Source organism: Caretta caretta, chromosome 1 (genome assembly GCF_965140235.1).
Source record: "Caretta caretta isolate rCarCar2 chromosome 1, rCarCar1.hap1, whole genome shotgun sequence".
Taxonomy (NCBI): Eukaryota; Metazoa; Chordata; order Testudines; family Cheloniidae; genus Caretta; species Caretta caretta.
The window spans coordinates 124,098,608-124,119,232 of NC_134206.1; the positions used below are offsets into that span (position 1 = coordinate 124,098,608).

Below are 20,625 nucleotides of genomic sequence, written 5' to 3' on the forward strand. Positions count from 1 at the left end.
TGATATTACATTACATTTTAATAGTGGGCCACAAAATGCCAGTTTAAAAAAAAACATTTTCTAAACCCTTTTGAGACATGAAAGTATAACTTTACACCATTTTAAAGCATGCTTTCAGTAGCTGAGCTTCTGTTTAGGAGGTAATAGATTTCAATTATTTGCTTTAATACACCAGAGGTCCCTAATAGCTACTGAGCTGGGAATTAAAAAGCCTTAAGCAATAAGTTAAAGCAAGTCTACATGAATATGGGCCAAGTACTAGGCAAAGACATTTTCCCTTTTCACATTTCAGATGGGACTATAGTTTGTATGCCACTTGCACAGTTTATATATTGTGCAGTGCCCCGCTGAAAGTCCACATGTACTCTACAAAAGAGAATGAATAGAAACACCTTTCTTCAGATGCAATAACCACAAATGGTTAGATTTATAGTTTTGTCTTCCCCATTTTAAGTAAAAACATTTGCAGTTTAAGCCATCCCACCTAACAGGCAATCGAAGCAGATTCCAGGGATACTTCCCATCTCAGTATGAAACCACAAGGTTCCATATTCTGTTCAATACTGTTTTCTAGCTTCACTGAAAGTAATATCACTATCTGCTCTATCTCCATCAAAAAAATAGGGTTCCAGCTTCCTTCATCTGATTTTTACTAACCTAATGAGAGAACAAGTGGTTTTTTTAAATCACAGAGCCTAGATAAGGGCTTAAGTCAATCATTTCAGTCTTGGACACTAAGAAGTTTTCTCTTGTGATGTGCTAGAAGATATGTGAATAGTAATACTCATGTTGCCCAAAGCTAAGGGGCTGAACAGCATTCACTGCCTCCCTATTTAAATACTGAATTATTCTAAACTGTCCCTACTATATGTTGCCAATGAGGAAGTTGTGCTGTTTTCCCTTTTTCCTGAAGTAATTCAATGCAGTTTGTCGTACAGTAACAAATCCCAGAAAAGTGTTGCATTCATGCACCTGTACTCCTAGTACATACTGTTCCCCTTTATACAGAGTTTCAAGTTTTCTAGAGAGCAACTGAACACTGGACCTGCTGAAAATCAGACATGCACCAATTCCTTAAAGTCTCAGAATAACTAGACTTTTGTTTGGGTTTCCCCTCCCTTATTCCCAAGCCAAACTAGAACTCCACCCAGCCTGAATTAGCTTGGTTCTGCTGGGTAACATTTTCACATACCTCTTCTCAGAAAGGTGCTGCAACAGAACAAGAGAGAATTGCAGCATGCTAATCTACTTAGATTCAGTAGTTTTGTGAGAAGAGACTGACCAATTTTCCCATTTCTCTAGTTTAGACATTTAAAAACTCACTGTCAGCATCTTGGGGGGTGGGGGGGGGGAGTCAAGGTTGGTGTCTTCAGACGTTAGTAAAACCACTTATAGACAGACAGGTTAGTTCAATTCAGTAAGCAACATTCCAACCTCAAGTGACGCTGGGGCCTGCAGTCTTCCTTGATCCATCCACAGGGCAACAGCTGTATTTTTACTGAGGCAGTAGTCATGCATTGTCTTCCAAAGGAAATACTAGTCGGGTGCCCCTGCTTGTAACTTCGTGGTCTCCCATTCCCAGCTCACGTTCCAATGCCTCCTCTGAACTACTTTTTGTTTTCCTGCCATCGAGGCTAGTGGTAGCAGTGCGGGAGCCAGAAGAGCCATTAGCAGTTATTGTCGTATCACCATATGTCAGAGTGAGGTCACCATCATTCAGAATAAAATCTGAATCCTCCTCTCGAAGCTGCTCCTGATTCTGAAACAAAAGAGCATCCAATAACACTTGGTTAATATTCTCTTTTCATTGTCTTAAAATAGCTGAACGAAGGGATCTACACTTACCAGTCAATACATAAGAGTTAACAGCAGGGGTACGTTGGGGCCAGCTCTGCCCCCCGGAAGAGGCGGGGCCTAGGGCAGAAGGGGGCAGGGCTGAGGGGGTCAGAGCCAGCCCCAGCCCACCTTGTAAGGTAAGTGTGCCCTCCTCCCCCACTGGGGTAGCAGCAGCAGCTGCGGGGCTCCAGCGGCTATTTAAAGGGCCCAGGGTTCCCCTGCTTCTACTGCCCCAGTTTTTTAATTAGCCGCCAGAGCCCTGGGGAAGCGGTGGGGCTCTGGCGGCTATATAAAGGGCTGGGGCCGTAGAAGCAGGGGAACCCTGGGCCCTTTAAATAGCCGCTGGAGCCCCGCAGCTGCTACCCCGGGGCTCCAGCAGCGGGGCTCCGGAGGCAATTTAAAGAGCCTGGGGCTCCAGCCACTGCTGGGAGCCCCAGGCCCTTTAAATTGCCCCCTGGGGAAGCCGGGCTGCCCCAGTAAGGTGCACCGGCTCTTGCCAGTATGCCGTACTGGCTTACTTTCACCTCTGGTTAACAGCCAAGATATATTAGAAAAACCTGAACTACTAAATTCTGAAAGTCTAGCCTAAGTAAGTAAAAGCTAAAACTTTAAACCAAGTGGTTAAACATCACCTTACTGTTCCCTGTAAAGCTACTGCTATAAATGTAGGTTTTTTGACATTTAAAAACCTGAGTCCTGGAGCAAATATGGTTGGTTCTTAGCACTGAAGAGTCACTGCAAAATAGAATTATGAAAGAAAGCTAATAGTACAAGAGTCTAAAAATCTAGGCTAATTTTTTGTTAGCCAATATGCTAAATTATGAAGTGGGGTATAAAGTCTAAAGAAAAACAGCAAGCCAAGATTACCAAGGAAAATGAACAACAACAAAGCACTTACAAATATTAAGCTTCACAACCCCTGTGATAGGTAAGTACTACTATCCCCATTTTACAGATACAAATGCGAACATGTGAAGTGACTTGTTCAACATTACACAGAAATCAGTCATTATCACTGTTACGAATTATACCTAATTGGTCACGCACACAAACTGCTGCGAATTATACCTGATAGGACACGCACAAGAACTGCTGCGAATTATACCTGATAGGTCACACACAGTTCGAGTCTAGGCTAAGGCACACGAACAAAGTCCACAACTGCAGAGTTCCCAAAGATACTAAGTTTATTACGCTGGAGCATGGTGCCCCCCTGCTAATCAGGAGGGGACCCCGAATGCAGGTTATACAGAGATTATATACCTTTTGGCAAAGCATGTTGCCCTTATGCATCGGAAACCTTAGCCAATAGATAAACCCTTCCCTTATCTACCACCTATCCCTGCTAAGTGCATCCCCCGTGCTAAACCATTACTTCAGCTACACTACATGGTCCTAAAGCAATGCACCAGTAGCCTCTCTTATCAGAATGGGAGGCTCGCATCAAGGCCAGGAGGCAGGGAGTTAGGAACAGACAAAGAACAGAAACCAGGAGTCGAGACAGGCTGGAAACAAGGGGGGGGGGGGGAGGCTTCACAGGAATGCAGTATTTAAGGAACACTCCTCCTGGTGCATGATGTGTTTCCTTTTAGACAATGGTGGGCCCCAAACCAAAATGAAGTCACATATGCACATAGGCTAACTTTTCCTTAACACCACAAAAGATAGAGATACTTACTCCAGGCTCTGTTGAGGATTGGGGCAAGCAGGGGGAGGGAGTGTCAAAAGAGGTATGTGCAAACTGATAAAAATTAACAAGTCACCAGCACCAGATGCTGTACATCCAAGAGGAGTTCTTAAAGAAATTTAAGAATGAGGTGACCCAGTAACAAAAATATGAACATATTAAAACCAGCTACCAGACTGGAAAGCTGGGCATGTGTGTGTTAGTGTGTGAGTGAGTGAGTGAAAGAGCACTGAAGGAAATCCTGAGAATTAAGCCAGTATAGCCTACTTGAGCACAAGGTAAATTAATTTAACTGATATAAAAAAAACCCCAAGAGATCATGATAGCAGCTCAGATAAACTTCTAGTTCTTTTGACTTCCATAAATCCTTTAAGAAACCGATTCACAAGAGGCTATGAATACACTCAGCCATCATGAGGTGAGATGCAACGATCTGCTAGGGAAAACAGAAAGTAGGAATAATGGCTAATTTCCAATGCAGAAAAATGGGTCAAAGGACCACAAAGTTCTTTGTTGAAACCAGTGTTCAATATGATATGGGAAAAGAGTGGACATTACAGCTGGTCAGAAAACAGCAACCTCCCCCACCCCATGCACCCCCTCAAAATGGATTTTATTTTTTTTAAACATAAAATCAAATTTCCCCCCGCATGAAATTTCTGTAGAAAATTGATATTTTGGTGAAATATTTCAGCTGAAAAACAAATATTTTGATTTAAATGGTGCTGTGGTGTCTCATGGCATTTGTAATTCAGATGTCATTCTCTCATTCTCCGCTATGGGCTGGGCTCTCTGACAGACTACATTTTCCATGATGCACTATGACCAGGGACTCCTATGATACACCTCTGCTGATCACTACGAAGAGAGAAAGTAGTAATTCTTTCAGACTGGAACCACAGTGCCTCATGGAAGTTGTAGTTCAAGTGTCTTATGCTCCCATTCTCCACTGTAGGCTAGGCTATTAGACTACATCTCCTATCAGGCACCACTTTCTCCACTTCTGGTGAAGGGAGGTGATGTGTTATAGAAGTCATGGCCTGTAGTGCATCATGTGTAAGGAGGATATGATTTCATCACGGAGGTCCCAGATTCCATGACTAACAGACCTTTGACTTCTTTGGTTTCAGTTGCACGGCGGGGCTCGAGCTGTCAGTCCTCCCCTGCCCGGACAGGTCCCGGGTTTCCATGAATTTTGTTTATTGCCCGTGACCTGTCAGTGACTTATTAAAAATAACCATGACAAAACCTTAACCGTAATCATGTGAGGTGTAGTTCAGCAAGAGAGCCCTGAATGGAGAGGAGAATGGGAGCACAGGACTGTTGTATTGTGGCTCCATTGTTAATTGAAATACCAAAATTTTCTACAGGAAGAGACTACGCTGAAAACTTCATCTAGCTGAAAATCCAATTTTCCACTAAAACACAGATTAGATGGAGAATGGTCTACTAGCCCAGGTGAATGGTGAGGTAGCAAAATCCACAGATGATATAAAACATAGGTTAGTCAGGACTGGAGAAGGATGTGATTAATTAATTAATTGTTTAGGTGAGGTAAGCCAGACACTCCTATTTACCATGTTGTAGAATTAAGGCTGCGAGATGGTCATGGAGGTCACGGATTCTGTGACTTTCCTTGACTTCTGCAGCAGCTGGGGCAGCTCAGGCAGCCTCTGTGCCAGGCGCATGGCCACTGCTGGGGCAGTCTTGGGCCACCATGCCCCTCCCCACCCCAGCAGCAGAGTTTGGGTGTGGGAGGGGGCAGGGGCATGGGATGGGGTGAGGCGGGCTCTGGGCAGCACTTACGTGGGGGGCTCCCCAGAAGCGGCGACATCCCCCTCACTCAGCTGCTAGGTGGAGGTGTGGCTGGCAGCTCTGCATACTGCCTCCGCCCAGAGTGCTGGCTTCTCAGTTTCCATTGGCCGGGAACCGTGGCCAACGGGAGCTGCGGGGATGGTGCCTGCAGGCAGAAGCAGCACGCAGAGCTGCCTGGCCATGCCTCCGCCTATGACCTGAATGAGGGGGATGTTGCTGCTTCAGGGAGCCCCCAAGGTAAGTGCCGCCCAGAGTCTGCCTCACCCCAAGACAGAAGATTTAAGACTAAAGTATCAAAGTTTAATATAGAAGAACTTGATGTTTGTCTGAATAAGAACATTCAATTAGACTGAACAGAGTAAAATAGATTTTCAGAAGGTATATATATGCTTATATTGACCAATAAATGAGGAGGATTGTGAAGAAAACAATACATCATTTCACAAAATTGTCTACTATAAAGCTTCTTGCATCTTCCTCTGAAGCATCTGGTGTTGGCCACTGCTGGAGACTGACTAGGTGGACCATGTGTATCTGATCCTGCATGGCAGTTCCTGCATTGATCTTGGCTGCCATCCTATGATTTTGCCATAAGACCATACTTATGAACTTATAAATGTGATCAATTTTAGGGCAAACAAATGAGTTTTCGCCACATATTCAAGAAGCACAGCCTTTTATAACCCAAGAGACTTGTATTTATCCCACCTCTTTGATTAGCATTTGCAACCAACAGGCTATTTATTTTATGTTTTTTTTGGAACAATCCAACTTCTATGGAAGTTGCTTCACAAATTATGAAACTTGTTTTCACAGAATATGTACTCTAACAATTATGTTTAATATGTAAATCCGAGATTGCATATTCCCAGGCAGAAAGGATGTGTGAATGAACCTACTGTGCTTGAGAAGGGTCCCGGGCAACATGAAGAATTCTTTTGAGAAAGATGGGAAACGTATCCAAGTGGATCCCTAGGGACTTGAAATTCTTCCAAGAATAACTCTAAACTGGCCTCTACAATCCCTTATCATTCTGTGAAAGGAGCAGTTTGAATTCACTCAAGAAATACATATTTTACTTCACTGTTAATTCATTCAATTTGTCAGTTACACACACACACGGCCCAATTCTGCCCTGATCTATACACTACAATGCATTCACTTCAATGAATTTCACAGGCAATAAGTCACGGTAAAACTTGGCTCTTAAGATTATCACACTCCTGGGAAAGGGCGCTGGGGTTACTTAGTGGTTAAAAGATTAGAACCTATTTAAGATCATTAATTACACAGGCAATCATCTCTGCTATCTACTAGAAAAGACCTGGGAGTGCAAAAGACGTATACATGGTACGGTTCATATGGTTTTTGTACCAACAGCTGCAGTTTAACTGTAACTACTATCACCACTTTTTACCAGCACAGACAGTATGTGTAATTTAAATGACCACTTCTGATGCAATGTTTTCAACTGTAACAAACAATATCAAGTAGTATGAGCACAAAAATCTGTGCTACCTTAAATTTGGTGGGGAATGCACTCTGTCTTAAAGATTGCTATTAAATAATTAAGCAAAATTCTGTACACCATCATGGAGCAAATGCATGCAAGTCTGGCATAAAAACAAGCCAATAAAAACATGGGGGGTAAGAAACTGAGAATTTCTGCATAATTTTATTCCTGTTTGTCAAAATTTCAAGGAAAAGAGACTTTCCAAATTTTGAAATGTGAAAACGTTTGACCAGCTGTAGTAAAAACCTATTGCCAGGTTTTCACTACCCTGAAAAGTAATTTAGCTCCCTCTGCTGGATTTATGCCAGCAATGCTCTGTCCTTAACATCCAGACATCAAAAGTATGAGTGCCCAATCAAGCAAGCTGTTAACAGAAAAACTTTGATGAAATGTAGCTTCATTAGGACAAGCAGACAATAGCACACAGCTGTGTTTCCAAATAGAAGAAGAAAGATTCGGTAGGATCAACCAGTTTAAAGTAACAGCAAATATTATAAACTTCTATACGGATATCTTTAAAGACTTAAAAGGCAAATACCAGGGTTATTGTGTGGGTTTTTTTTTTTTTTAAATAATCAGCTTCAGTGTGGGAGGTATGACAAAGTTCTTTTAAAATTACAATTTGTTCCATTATTCCCATTTGTGTTAGTAAACCTGCATTTGAGGAAGTAAGGATTAAAGTTTCTGGGTGGGATTTCCAGAAGCACTCAGTGTTGGCTTACCTCTCCTTCACTGGAGTCAATGGGAGAACTTCAGTGGGAGCAGAAGTAAGTCAATGTTGACTGCTTTTGAAAAATATCCCACTCTATATACCAAGGTATGCTGACTCAGCACCTCACACACAAGCCACTTGAATTCAATTGGTAAGGAGGATGGTAAATATCAAAGTTGGAAGCCATTATTTGCATTCTACATACAAATGGGGTTGCTTGACTCCCTGCAAGGTATTCTATCCCTTATCATCTAATTAAAACGCATCCAGAGCACAAGGGGAAGCATCCACAATGTGAAAATAGCAAGGTAATTTTAAAACCAGCTATGGAAAGCGGAGGCTGCTTAAATTCCCTCTAAGCTACACCTATCAAGGACCACGCAGGTGGGGAGAGGTGCCTCTCCCCCGGCCCCAGCCTCAGAGATGCCGCGGCCAGGGGAGAGGCACCTCTCCCTTGACTCCAGGCTGCTGCGTGGAGTCCTCTCTCCCCACCGCAGCCCCAGGGCAGCCTGCACTCCAAACCCCTCATCCCCGGCCCCACCCCAGAGCCTGCACCCCCAGCCAGAGCCCACCCCCTCCACTCACAGCCCAACCCTCTGCCCCAGCCCTGAGCCTCCTCCCACACTCCGAACCCCTTGGGCCCACCCCTGCCACACATTGCGCACCAATATGGAGGCATAACAAAATTCATTCTGCACATGGATGTAAAAAAATGAGAGGGAACATTGGCACTGGCTGCCCATTACTTCAGAGAAGGAATACCGACAAAAAGGTTGAAGGGTAAAGCAATGTGCTCGTGCACCGTCTTCTCACCACAACCTGCAGATCATGATCTCCTCAGGCAAAGGCCTACAGGAGATCTGAAAACTGGACATCATTTTAATAAGTAGCTTTATTTCTTCCTTTTGGAACTAAGTTTCTTCTTCAAGTGGTGTCCCTATGTGTGCTCCACTTTAGGTGTCTGTGTGCCCCTGCACCTCTAATTGGAGATTTTTGGTAGCAGCGTCCTGTTGAGCCCCGCATGTGCTCTCCCTCCCTCCTGGTCTGCCTTGCTATTTAGCACTACATGGATGAACCTCTTCCCCCCCCCCGCCCCAACTTCCTTCTCTACCGCCTTTGGCCTCTGACTGAACGAGCAGTTGTCCCTTCCTTATCTGTAAAAAGAAAAGGAGTTACTTGTGGCACCTTAGAGACTAACAAATTCATCGGATGACGTGAGCTGTAGCTCACGAAAGCTTATGCTCAAGTAAATTTGTTAGTCTCTAAGGTGCCACAAGTACTCCTTTTCTTTTTACAGATAAGGATACAGACTAACACGGCTGCTATTTTGAAACCTTCCTTATTTGTGTCATTAGCATGAGTAGTGTTTGTTTTGTTACCTTCATTCTCCCTAAAAGTACTCAGGCTAGTGTTTTATTTTATTTTATTCCTTTGGTTTAAAAAGAAAAGAGAAAAAGGAAAAGAACTTCACTTTCTTTCCCTGTCTGGGGGCATGCCCCCCCCCTCCCCCAGGCATCTAGTAGACTCATAATTATTTCCTTTTTCAGTGTTAAATAAAAAACAAAGGTAAAGAGGATATTCCTCTGCATATTCCTCCCTGCTAGAGGATGACAACCCCCTGCCCAGGGGCTTGCCTGGCTCTCTCTGCTCCAAGCGGTTCCTGTCCTGCCAGGAGTCAGTTCCTGTAATGGCCAGACACTCACTGTGCCTGGGAGACCCTCACAGAAGTGCTTTACCTGCCACACCTAAAACTGCAGCCTCACAGGAGCTGGGAGCTGAAGTAAAAATTCCTCCCTATAGAGAAAACACTTCAGTCTGCAGGGGACTCTGGTGGGTGTTGACCCCAATCATCCCCGGAGCCTTCACTTCCAAAAGGGGTCGAGTGGAGAAGAGGAGGAGAGAGAGAGAGAGAGAGAAGCCACCAGCAGACTCCCCCTGGAAAGGCTCCTCCGAGCAACTGGCCAGCCAGAGGGGTGTTCCCCAGTGTGGCCATCTTGGCACCGACCCCCGAGTAGCTGGCCAGCCAGTGGGACTCCCCAGAGCAACCACCTTAGTAGGACAATATCAGCAGAGGAACCTCCTGCTGTGAGCTCAGCTGCGCAGTTGGGCACAGAAGCGCTGGAAGCTGAAACCTGAGAAGGGGCTTCCTGCTGTGAGCTCTGCCCTGCTCTGAGCTCTGCCCCGCTGGGCACCCACAAGGGGCTTCTGTAAGCTCTGTGCTGCTCGGAGTTCTACTCTGGGCAACTACTGCACCGAGAGTGCAGTTACCGTACCATCTCTAAAAGAGCAGCATAGAGAAACCCCTTGGTACCAGATGCAACAAAACTCCCATCTAGGAAATGTTCTGCACCTTCCCAAGCATTGATACAGACTACAGACACTCCTCTGGGGTTCCGGATGAGCCTATGGTAACACAGGTGCTCTGATACTCTGGAGACCTGTGGCCTCAATACCCAGGGAGAGACAATTACCATACCGTCTCTAAAAAAGTGGCTTTTTGTACTGGGCAAAACTCTCATTTAGGGAGTGCTCTGCCCAACTATCGGTACTGACAATATACCATGGACCCTCCTCTGTGGTACCAAATGAACCCATGGTTCTGCATGAGCTCTGATACCCTGGAGACCTGATTGGGGAAGAACCACAATCCCCATTACTTGGTACCAGGACCCTGGTATCGAGCACATCCCGGCACCCAGAATTGCTCTGAGCACTGGGTTGTATACTGCCAGTACCCCAGTCAGCAGCACCCTTACCCACTGACGAATCTGACACTGGCCAGGAGGAGATCATTCCCTGGCCCCTCAAGGTGGCCCACCACCACACTACAAGGGTCATCCCCAATTCCATCATGCCAACCGCCCATGCCTGCCTTCCTGCCTCTCCCTCCCAAGGCCATATTGTAACTCTTCGGGTATATACACACATGGCGGGACCATCTCCGGTGTCTCTCAAGGAGAGTCCACCAGATGGTTTGCTACAGCCTGGCACCTAAGCTAGGGAAGGAGACCACCTGAGCCAGGACAGGAGAAAGCTTTTTTCAGAACAGGAAAGAAGGGGGAAGAGGAAGAAAAAACACCTGAAGAGGGGCTACCTCTTCAGCACACTTCTCCTCATCTCTCCCAGATGAGACTGTGCTGACCACCCCTCATCACTAGGTGAAGATTTAAGAACTTTCTGGATCTTACCAAGAAGCTGGCAGATGAGCTGTAGATTCCCTTACAGGAGGTGGCAGATACACATCACAAGTTGGTGGAAATTCTGCACACTACCTTCTCATCTAGAACTGTCCTCGCAATTAATGAGCTGATTCTAGATCCTACCAAAATCATCTGGTAGAGCCAACCTCCAACAGTGTAAACAAAAACAACCCTACATCTCTACCCAAAGAGGCAGACTTTGTTTTCAACATCCGCAACCCAACTCCATCATAGTGGATGTGGTTAATGCATGAAGCAAGCAACATAATCCCAAGTGAACTCCATATGATCAGGCTTCGCAAGATGGCGTATTCATCAACAACACTGTTTAGAGTCATAAATTACCAAACTGTCATGGCCAAAACAATTTTGTTAATCTTGGGAAACTCAGGATGTTTCTGAAACATTACTGGAAACACAAAAAGAACAGATTCAGACCATTCTTAGAGACGGTCAGTTAATAGCCAGACCGGTCCTAGAGACACCACTGGATGTAGCTGTTACAGCTGCCCGCCCAGTCTCCATGACAGTGGTACTGAGGTGGGTTGTTTTTTTTTTTTGTTCGCTACACCTCTCTAGATTGCCCAAAGAGCTAAAGACTTCCAATTTGAAGGGCCAAATTTGAAGGGCCAAACTCTTTGTGGAGAAGACAGATTTTCTCTCCACATCCTGAAGGATTCTCGGACCGCACTACACTGCTTAGGAATCTACATTGTGGAACGGAAGAGAAGATATACCTCTCAACCACACCACAGATCACAATCTTCTCAATGCTCACCATCTCTGTGCTGTTATGAGCCACAGTGTAAGAGGCCCAGGGCTCAAAAGTGAGAACAGTCTGCACCCCAGTCCATGACCTCTCAAACTGCCTCTTATAAGAACTTTGATGAGCTAGTCGGGGGCCTGAATAATGATACCTTACAGCATCAGCTGTCATCTATACACCTGTCACACCACTCAGAAGTCACCTTACCTTACTTCACAGCAGTTAGGACCAGCTCTAGAGCAAAGAGATTGATTTCTAGCCCTGAACTTACAGGGTACCTACTTCCATATCTCAATACAACTATCGTACAGGAGATTTCCTACTGCTTATCTTTGGGGCAGGATCATTATAGGTACAGACTGCTGCACACAGGGTAGTCTCCAAGGTTCACTTCTTTGTAGTGGCATACTAATCCTGGTACAGTGACTGGACTTTATCAGCACCAACCTGATGCAGTACAAGCGAGACCATTCTTCTCACTACCCACATTCACCACCCTGGGACACATGTCTCCTTAATATACTGGGGAGCTCACCTACACAACAACAAGGTTCAGGACAAATGGCCTTCCACAGAAATGACCTTCCATATCACTCTTTTGGGGCTAGGGGCTGTTAGGAGTGCCTGTGCACAAACTCTGCCTTTCATCAAAAACAACACACAAACATTATGATGGACTTAATGTGACTTTTATGTTTTATATAAACTGCCAAGGAGCTGCCAGATCTCCCTCCCTCTGCAAGACAGCATTCAAACTTTGGAATTGATGCACCCATCACAATGTGCTCATCTCAGCTATCTGTCCACAAGGGATACAGAACGGGATAACCAGCAGTCTCAGCTGGAATTTTCTCATGACAATGAGTGCATACTGAATTCACAGGTGCTTCAAGATATAGCCACCCTTTGGGGAAACATTCACTGGCAGTTGCTCTCATCTTCCCAGCGGGCAGGGCCCACTTGTATGTTTTTTCCCAGTTTCCTACCCTATCCAAGGTTCTGTTGAAAATTCAACAAAACAAAGCGAGAGTTATTGTGATTGCCCCGCTTGACTATGACAAGTCTGGCTCCCTTACCGACGCAGGTGGCAACATGCCCTCCTGTTCCTCTGACGTTAGCCCATTCCTCACCCGCTCTCTCAAAGCAGTGGCACCCCAACCCATGGGTCCTCCGCCTCCAGGCTTGGATCTTTCTTTGTTCCAAGGCTTAGAAGCAGAATGCTCTGACAAGCTGAAACACAAGTTGACCACTCCACATACCTATCTACAAAATGGAAACGACTCCAAATTTGTACCATTCCAAATGGACAGACCCAACCTCATCTTTCCTCCCTCTGATTTTGCATTACATTTTAAACTCTCACTCAGCTCCCTTAAGGTACATCTCATGGCGAAAATGGCTTCCCACTTGAAGTTTGCTCAACCACTAACGTGTAGACTCTTTAACAGCATTGCCACCTGCTCCAGCCTGGGACTTTAATCTAGTTCTCAGGGCTTGGACTAGACCTCCCTCCGAGTCCAGGGCAACTTGTTCTCTCTTACACCTGTCCATGACGACAGCATTTCTAATTGCCATCACCTCAGCTACGCATATAGGAGAAATAGTGGCCCTGATGGCACACCTATCATTCACGGCCTTGGTCTTTAAAAAAACAAAGCAAAAAAACCAACAAACAACTCCTCTAAGGCCATATCCCAAGTTTCTCCCTACTTTTTCTGCACGTTCCATATGAATCAACAGATCCATCTCCCTGTTTTTTCCCAAAATCACATTGTGACAACTGGGAGACAATTGTGCATATGCTAGATATTAGAAGGACATTAGCATTCTACTAGGACAGGACTAAGGACTTCAGGAAACCCCCTAAACTCTTCCTTTCATCCACAGAAAGATCCAAAAGCTCAGTGATATCTCCTCAAAGACTATCCAAATGGGTCTCTAGTTGCATTAATCACTTAGCAAGGGCGCAACTTGCTTCTGTCCATACGCACTCCATGAGATCAGTTCCTACCTCCATCACATTCCATAGGGATACTCCTATCTCCCCAATCTATAGAGCAATGATTGGGGCCTCTATCCATACTTTCGCAGAACATTATGCGATCACTGAAGATTTGGCCGCTGACACCATCTTCAATTTCACAGTACTCTCTGTAGTAAAAGACTCCGCTCCGAAGTCCCAGCCTCCAGTGATAGGTACTGCTCCAGAGTCACCTAAAGTGGAGCACCCAGAGGGACACTACTCAAAGAAGAAGAGGAAGTTACTCACCTTGTGCAGTAATGATGGTTCTTAGAGATGTGTGTCCCTGTGGGTGCTCCACAACCCGCCCTCCTCCCCTCTACTTCGGAGTTCTCTATAGGGCTCTGTGGTAGAGAAGGAAGTGAGGGGGGTTTGCCTGTGCAGTGCTAAATAGCCTCAAGGCAGACCATAAGGGAGGGAGAGCACATGCTTGGGCTCAACAGGACACAGCTACCCAAAATCTCTGCTTAGAGATGCAGGGGCACACAGACACCTAAAGTGGAGCACCCATAGGGACACACATCTCGAAGAACCATAGTTACTGCACAAGGTGAGTAACTTCCTCTTTTGGCTGTGTTAGTAATGCATTTTTAGTAAGTCGTTCATTTTATTCTTTAATCCTCTCAACTATACTATTTAAGTGTGCTAAACTGAGGGCACCATCACAAAAGCATACGCATTACAGGCTAATCTCTTTGTTCCACAACAGACAGGACTGTGTTTCAACTGAATCCCCTGCACCTGGTAGGGAAGGGAGAAAAACGTCCCCTGGTTTGAAGTGTATGAAAAGCTGGAGAGCTTTCATGGCAATTGCAGAACCAGTCACCTACTGAAAGTTGTAGCATAAGGATAAGCATAGAACAACTCTGGTGTTCAGAGATCTGGCAGAGTGGCTAAAGCTTAAGGTTATTAGGTTTTTTCTAAATCTAAATTTAGCAACACACCAAGGCTACATCTATACCACCTACCACTGTACAACAGTGAAAAGCACACCACATCCACATGGCTGTGTGTGGCATACATGTCAGTGAAAGGCTCTGGCAGAGGGGAGGCAATGGGGAAAGGCTGAATCTTTCACTGCTGTGAGAGCCTTTTCCTGTTGCTAGTCTTTTGCCACTGTTGGGAAAGGCTCCAGCACCAGGGAGGTGGCTGAGTCTTTCCCCACTGCTGTCTGGGGAAGGGCTCCGCCAACCGGGAAAGACTCTAGCAGTGGGACACTATGCTGCTAAAAACAGCAGGATAGATGAGGAAGCACAGGTGGGGTGTGTAAAGAGCTGTGTAGAGAACGTACTCGAGTATATACCCACGCCTTTCAGGAGTGTCTTTACTCACCTAAGCTGTGCCTCACGGTCTACTCTGCTATTTATATCCATGTGAGGGGGCTACACGGGTGCGTACACTACATGCCACCAAAGAAGCAAGCAGTGTAGATATAGCCCAAGAGAAAAAGGACAGAAAAAGTGATAGTTTCACAGTATTGCTTTTTACAGTACAAGAGTTACACAGCTAAGCAATATGGTCTACAGATTATATAACAAAAACTCTCATGAGGATGCAATTTTTAAACAGTAAATCATCAGCTGATTAGGGTAATGCCCCAAGAGGAAAACCAAAAAAACTGTACTGATTCAAATGCACTACTAGCTACTTACCATTTTAATTGGAAGTTTAAATTATGTAAAAGAATAAGAGTACAAAATAAAGCCAGACTACAGAGCTAAATGAAATCCAAGACCTGCACGCTCAACTAGTTAAATCCTTAGTTAACGGATAAAAGGTGAAGCTGAACTATAATAATCTATGAAATTATAAAAGGGCTGCTGACAGCATGCTAATTGGTTTGATGGAAGCCTTCCAGCCTAAAACCTATTTTAAGATTCCCAATGGCATGCTTATGATGGGAACAATGCCACTTTTAATACCTACTGACAGAGAGCAATTAGTGTCATGGGAATTCACAAACTTTTTTTAGGTTTAAAGTTTGACTTTGAAATGAAAAATGAATTTCTAACGTGTGCAGAGACAGTGAAAGAGTTTTTCAAAACTTCTGGAGGAGGGTTATAAATCTTTACTAGAAACAGGAGAGTTCTTAAGAGACTGCATCAAGAGTACATAGCATGACACCCACATTTAAACACTGGAGAACCTGCAAGTTTGAATTCGGTCACATTTAATATTAAGGTTCCATTTATAAAGCGTTAACAGATGTTCTAAGCAAATTCAACTTGAGGAGTACGAGTCAGATTGTTGCAAGAGCATCAGTAGAAGGTGCTGGTTATTTTAAAAGTTATGAAAGCAGCATACTGACCTGTTGGTCTATCAATCTATAAAAATTATTAACAATTCATGAATTATTTTTAAATAGAACCTTAATAAAGCGTGGGAATGAGGAGAAGGAAGTGTTTTACCAAGTTCTGCAGATTGTCTGTGGATCATTTGGCTCTCCTAAGGGACACTAAAATGGAACCCCAAAACTAATGAACAGAAATATTGGTCTGGTCTTAATCATTTTGTATTTAAAACCAGAAGGGATACTTTTAAGGGATTGAACAGTAGATGGATTGTTGACTGGGCTTCATGGTCTCCTAATATCGTGAAATGTAAATACTATTTGTGTATGACTTGAAAACATCATAGGCTAAATTCTCAGCTGGTGTAAGTCAGTGTAGCGCCACTGAAGGCATTGGAGTGACTCTGATTTATACCAGCAGAAGATAGTGCCCAATGGATTGGGTCTCAAACCTTTTGCTACCATACTTAGCACAAAGCAGCACTTGCAACATCTTTTAAGTTGTGTAATTTGTCCTGTAAAGGAAATTTTTTTAGTGGTAGATAGAAAAACGAAGTTAATACTTCGCCCTTATACTTACATCATAAACCTGTGGAGTAGTCAAACAGCGGGCCAGCAGACCACAGCAACTTGGAAGGGTTGTGGTTAGCGGAGGGCCACTATGGGTGAGAATGGGCTTTAAATAACTTTAAAAAAAACAATTAAGGAAAACAGATGTATGCTTGAAAACCACTGTGAAAATAAGACATTTTAGTATAAACAATCCAGTCATTGACGCATAGCCAGTTCAAGTCCTCTGTGTAAATTGATTACACTAACAGAAAAATCTGTTTAGTTTTTTTTTTTTTTTGGGGACTTAAAAAAATTTAAACACACCAAAGTGGAAAAAGACTTTTTTCCTTTAGCGAGTTTTCCCATGATCCTGTTGGAATCCTTTCGCCTCCCACATGCTTCCAGCAGTGGGCTAGACTACTCTCTTCCCAATCATTCATGAAACAATAGCTGGGTCCATATCTGGGCACCATCTGGAAAGGACAGAAGAGAAAAGCGTGCACATCTGGAAGCGCTTTAGTTTTCTGTGTTGGCAGGCTAAGGACATTCTGCAGAGGGGCTCAGGAAGGACGGACACGTTCTCCCACAATCCGCAATGAAACAATTTCTAAGAGTAGCTCAGTTTAGTATGACACGAAGAACCAAGCAACCCAGGCAGCGCTGGTGCTCGTCGCTGACCGAGAACGAGCGAGGGCAGGAAGCGCAGCCCTTGAACCTTGCCATCTTCAGCATAATGCAGTACCCGGGTGTGAGTGCTGGGGGAGAGAAATGGGAGGCCAGTAAAACGGCATCCCAAATTCCTTAAATCGGCAACAAAAACAACAAAAATACTAACTATATACAAGAATAAAAACAGTCTTATCTGTGTTTTAGAAAATGCATCACAAGGGCCGAGAGAACAATAGAGGCTCTGACTCGGACCATGCAGTGGTGAGAAAGAACCAAGGGTGTGGTTGGTCTGCCCTACCCTTTATTGCCTGGGACAAAACCATGAGATGGAGCCAGGCAGCATGCATGGACCAACAGACACATTGTCTTTCAAAATCTCTGGCTCCAAATGCAGAGCGCATTCATATAACTAGGGGTCTACTTAAATCACAGAGAAATCACACAATTTTCACGGGTTGGTCATGGAATAAATAGCAAATTTTGTGGATGTGTTACACAACCATGACATTTGCTATTTATGCAGTGACCAACCCATGCGAAACGTGTGATTTCTCCACAGCATTTCTCAAATTAGACACCCAGACCGAAAGGGGGGGGGGTCACAAGCTTATTAGGGGGTCGTGGTATTGCCAGCCTTACTTCTGCACTGGCTCTACCGGAAGCTGGGGTGGTGGGACAGTGGTGGCTGCTGCCCAACATGTTATTGCCACCCTTACTTCCCTACAGCTGCTGGTGGGCAGTGCTGCCTTCACAGCTGGGCACCTGGCCAGCAGCTGCTACTCTCCCTTCAGAGCTGCGTGGTGGGGGACCAGGGGAGACCATATTTCATGGTCCATAACACCATTTCCACGGTCACGAATTTGGAGGACCCCTCAGTGGAATACAACAGGGAGCATAACTCAAAGAAGAAGAATCTCCTTTTCACTTGTGAAACACTTGAACAAAATTTGTTAGTCTCTAAGGTGCCACAAGTCTTCCTTCTCTTTTTGTGGATACAGACTAACACGGCTGCTACTCTGAAACCATTTATTGAGAGAGCTATCCTGAGACTACTTTAAACCTGGGGTTCAGAGGTGACAGGCTTCTAAATGAGCCCAGTGTAAACAGGTAACATTTGTACTGATCTGTACCCACCAGAAACCTATTGCTCCCTTCCCAATCATGGGTGCTAAAGGGTACATTTTAACCGTGCTCTTTGTGAAACTAAAAAAAGCCAATAGCAATAAGAAATTCTATTTCTGAATTCCAATGTTTCATCAGCACAAATCCTGCAAAGATCTTTCCCCAGCCCACTAGTCGCTACTGAGAAAACAAGTGCATTAAAAGCCGATCTCTTACATTTAAAATTCAACTGTAATAGAGCAAACAAAGCTGCTCTAAATTAATGTTTTTCCCTCTCCTGCACCTGCTGGGGACTGTGCTTGTGCCAGGGGCATACAAGAGGAAATAAACACTGCCAGCCAACCCTAGTTTACAAAGGCACAGACCTTGAGGAGGGAGAGGGGGTAGTTTAGTCAGCTCTGCTTCCTTCTTAAAAGGCAGTTAATCACTACCACATACTCTGAATTATTTCCCAGCTCTCTTCACAGCGAGTCTCACAAAAGAATGCTAAGTAGCAGTACTATTAAAGTAGCTTGGCCTAAAAATTGACCTACTGATACTTTGACAGAGGCTCCAACCACTTGAAAAGTTGTCTCTCAAGGATTACAAACATTTACAAGTATTTCAACAAATTAGTGTTTGTGCTCCCTTAGGTTATGTCTATACATCAATGTAAGCCTGGGCTCGAGCCTAACCTATCTTGCATCCACACACCAATTGTGCTAACATAGGGTTCGGACCTACAGTCCCAGGACGCTGCAGGGCTGGAGGGTCCAAGCCCATGTTACACTGGACCACAGGTTCTGAGCCCTATTGCTTTCCTGTGTGCATGCAGCCTCAGCTTGACTTGGGTCCCAGAAGTCTTCCCAATGTATCCCAGAGTTCCCGGCAGCAGAGGAGCAGCGCTGCAGGCAGCTCCTGCCTGGCTGAGCGCGCTTCCTGTTCCTACTCTTCTCCTGCTGGTGACAGCTCCAGCTCCTTCTCATTGCTGCACAGAGCTTGCCTGGAGCAGGGAGCAAAGCTGATAGGTGGGAGGTGGCTCCCGGCTGCCAAGGTGTTGGGGGTCATCCCTCTCCCAGCCGTTGGTCCCACTCTGTTCTCTGTCCCTTGCTCCTGGGCCTTCCCTGCCCTCCCTGCGGCTGCGTGTGCAGAGGCACCCAGGTAGCGTGCACTTTGAGGATGGTGGGTGGGAGCCAGCCCCAAAACTTCCCCACAGCTTCCTGGGAATCCCCTCGCTCTGCCTTCCAGGGTGCGATGGAGGCAGAGATAAGGAGTCCCTGGGGGGTGCTGGAGCACACTGCACCCCATGCCCTGGGGATGCACTTCACCGCTCCGCAGCCAGCAGCAGCCAAGGTGTGTGTGTGGTTGGCTGTTTTCCCTCTGAAACCTTCATTGTATGTCAAACTTCAAAACAGACAAAAATAAATAAAAGAACAACCAAACAAAAATCCCTTCAATGAACAGCCTAGTTTAAAAATTAAGAATTGCGAAGTTTCATGTTAATAGTTTGACAGCCCTGGACATGGATGCCCTAATTATAGGGGCACAAGGGCATTTCCCTGCCAGCATGACTCAGCCTAGAGGTGGAGAGTCAATTCTCAGATTAGATGGCAGATCAGTATAAAGCCTTCTGAAACTGCAGCCATTCTACTGAGACAGCCACCACAGGAGCTAATTGTGATTATGTACTGAGGTGCTCCTTATGGGCACCTGAGTCCCATCCATTGCACCATCACAGTTAGGAAACAAGGTGGGCAGCAGATTTTTCCCACAGTATAAACACATTTGTAGGGCCAGAGTGTCAAAATTGAGGGGGAAAGGTATGCGAGGCACTCCAGGACAGGATTACTTTGACTCAGGTCTGTGTACTGCAGTGCGGACGCCAATGCCCCAAGTTTGAGTACGGGTCAGAAAATCCCTTAACCTAGGGTTAAAATGCAGCGTAGCTGCTCAAGTCCAGAGTTTCCTGACATGGGTCAGCTGACTGGAGTCCCACTAACACTCTGCTTTACATTGCTGTGTAGAAGTATTCTTTGGTACTTCTTTTGGCCCCACTACCATATTGTCTGAGCACTTCAAAATCACATACGGCTCTTATCCTCACCCAAAAGGGAAGTGCCATTATCCCAGTTTTGTAGCTCAGGAACTGAGGCCCAGAAGCTAAGTGACTTGCCCAAGGTCACACAAGCAATCTGTGGCAGAACAGGAACTGAACCTAGGTCTCCCAGGTCCCAATCAAGTGCAAGCCACACGGCTATCCTGGCTATTTCTTAATGTATCTGGACACAGGGTCATCCCCTCACCCTACCCCTCTGCTTAAAAAATGGACTTGCTGTGTTATTAAGTATAGCTAGTGCCCAGCGCATCTATCAGAGGAACTGGAAAGGAGGAGAGACAGGAGAGCTAAGCTCCAACTGTGGGGCATCCCTTTTACATGGAAGAAAAGCAAGACCACACAAATAGT

At 45.1% G+C, this 20,625-nt stretch overlaps 1 protein-coding gene across 2 annotated transcripts in view; it reads right to left on the reverse strand.

Moving 5' to 3' along the window:
* Positions 1 to 20,625, reverse strand: part of SLC9A7 (solute carrier family 9 member A7) — a 125,216-nt gene continuing 104,591 nt past the window's right edge. For both annotated transcript variants that reach the window (XM_048859391.2, XM_048859382.2), the window contains 2 exons: positions 16,420 to 16,525; positions 1 to 1,759 (listed from right to left, as the gene is read on the reverse strand). In XM_048859391.2, coding sequence (XP_048715348.1) covers positions 1,511 to 1,759; positions 16,420 to 16,525 — 355 coding nt within the window. In that variant the 3' untranslated portion in view covers positions 1 to 1,510. The remainder of the gene's footprint in view (positions 1,760 to 16,419; positions 16,526 to 20,625) is intronic.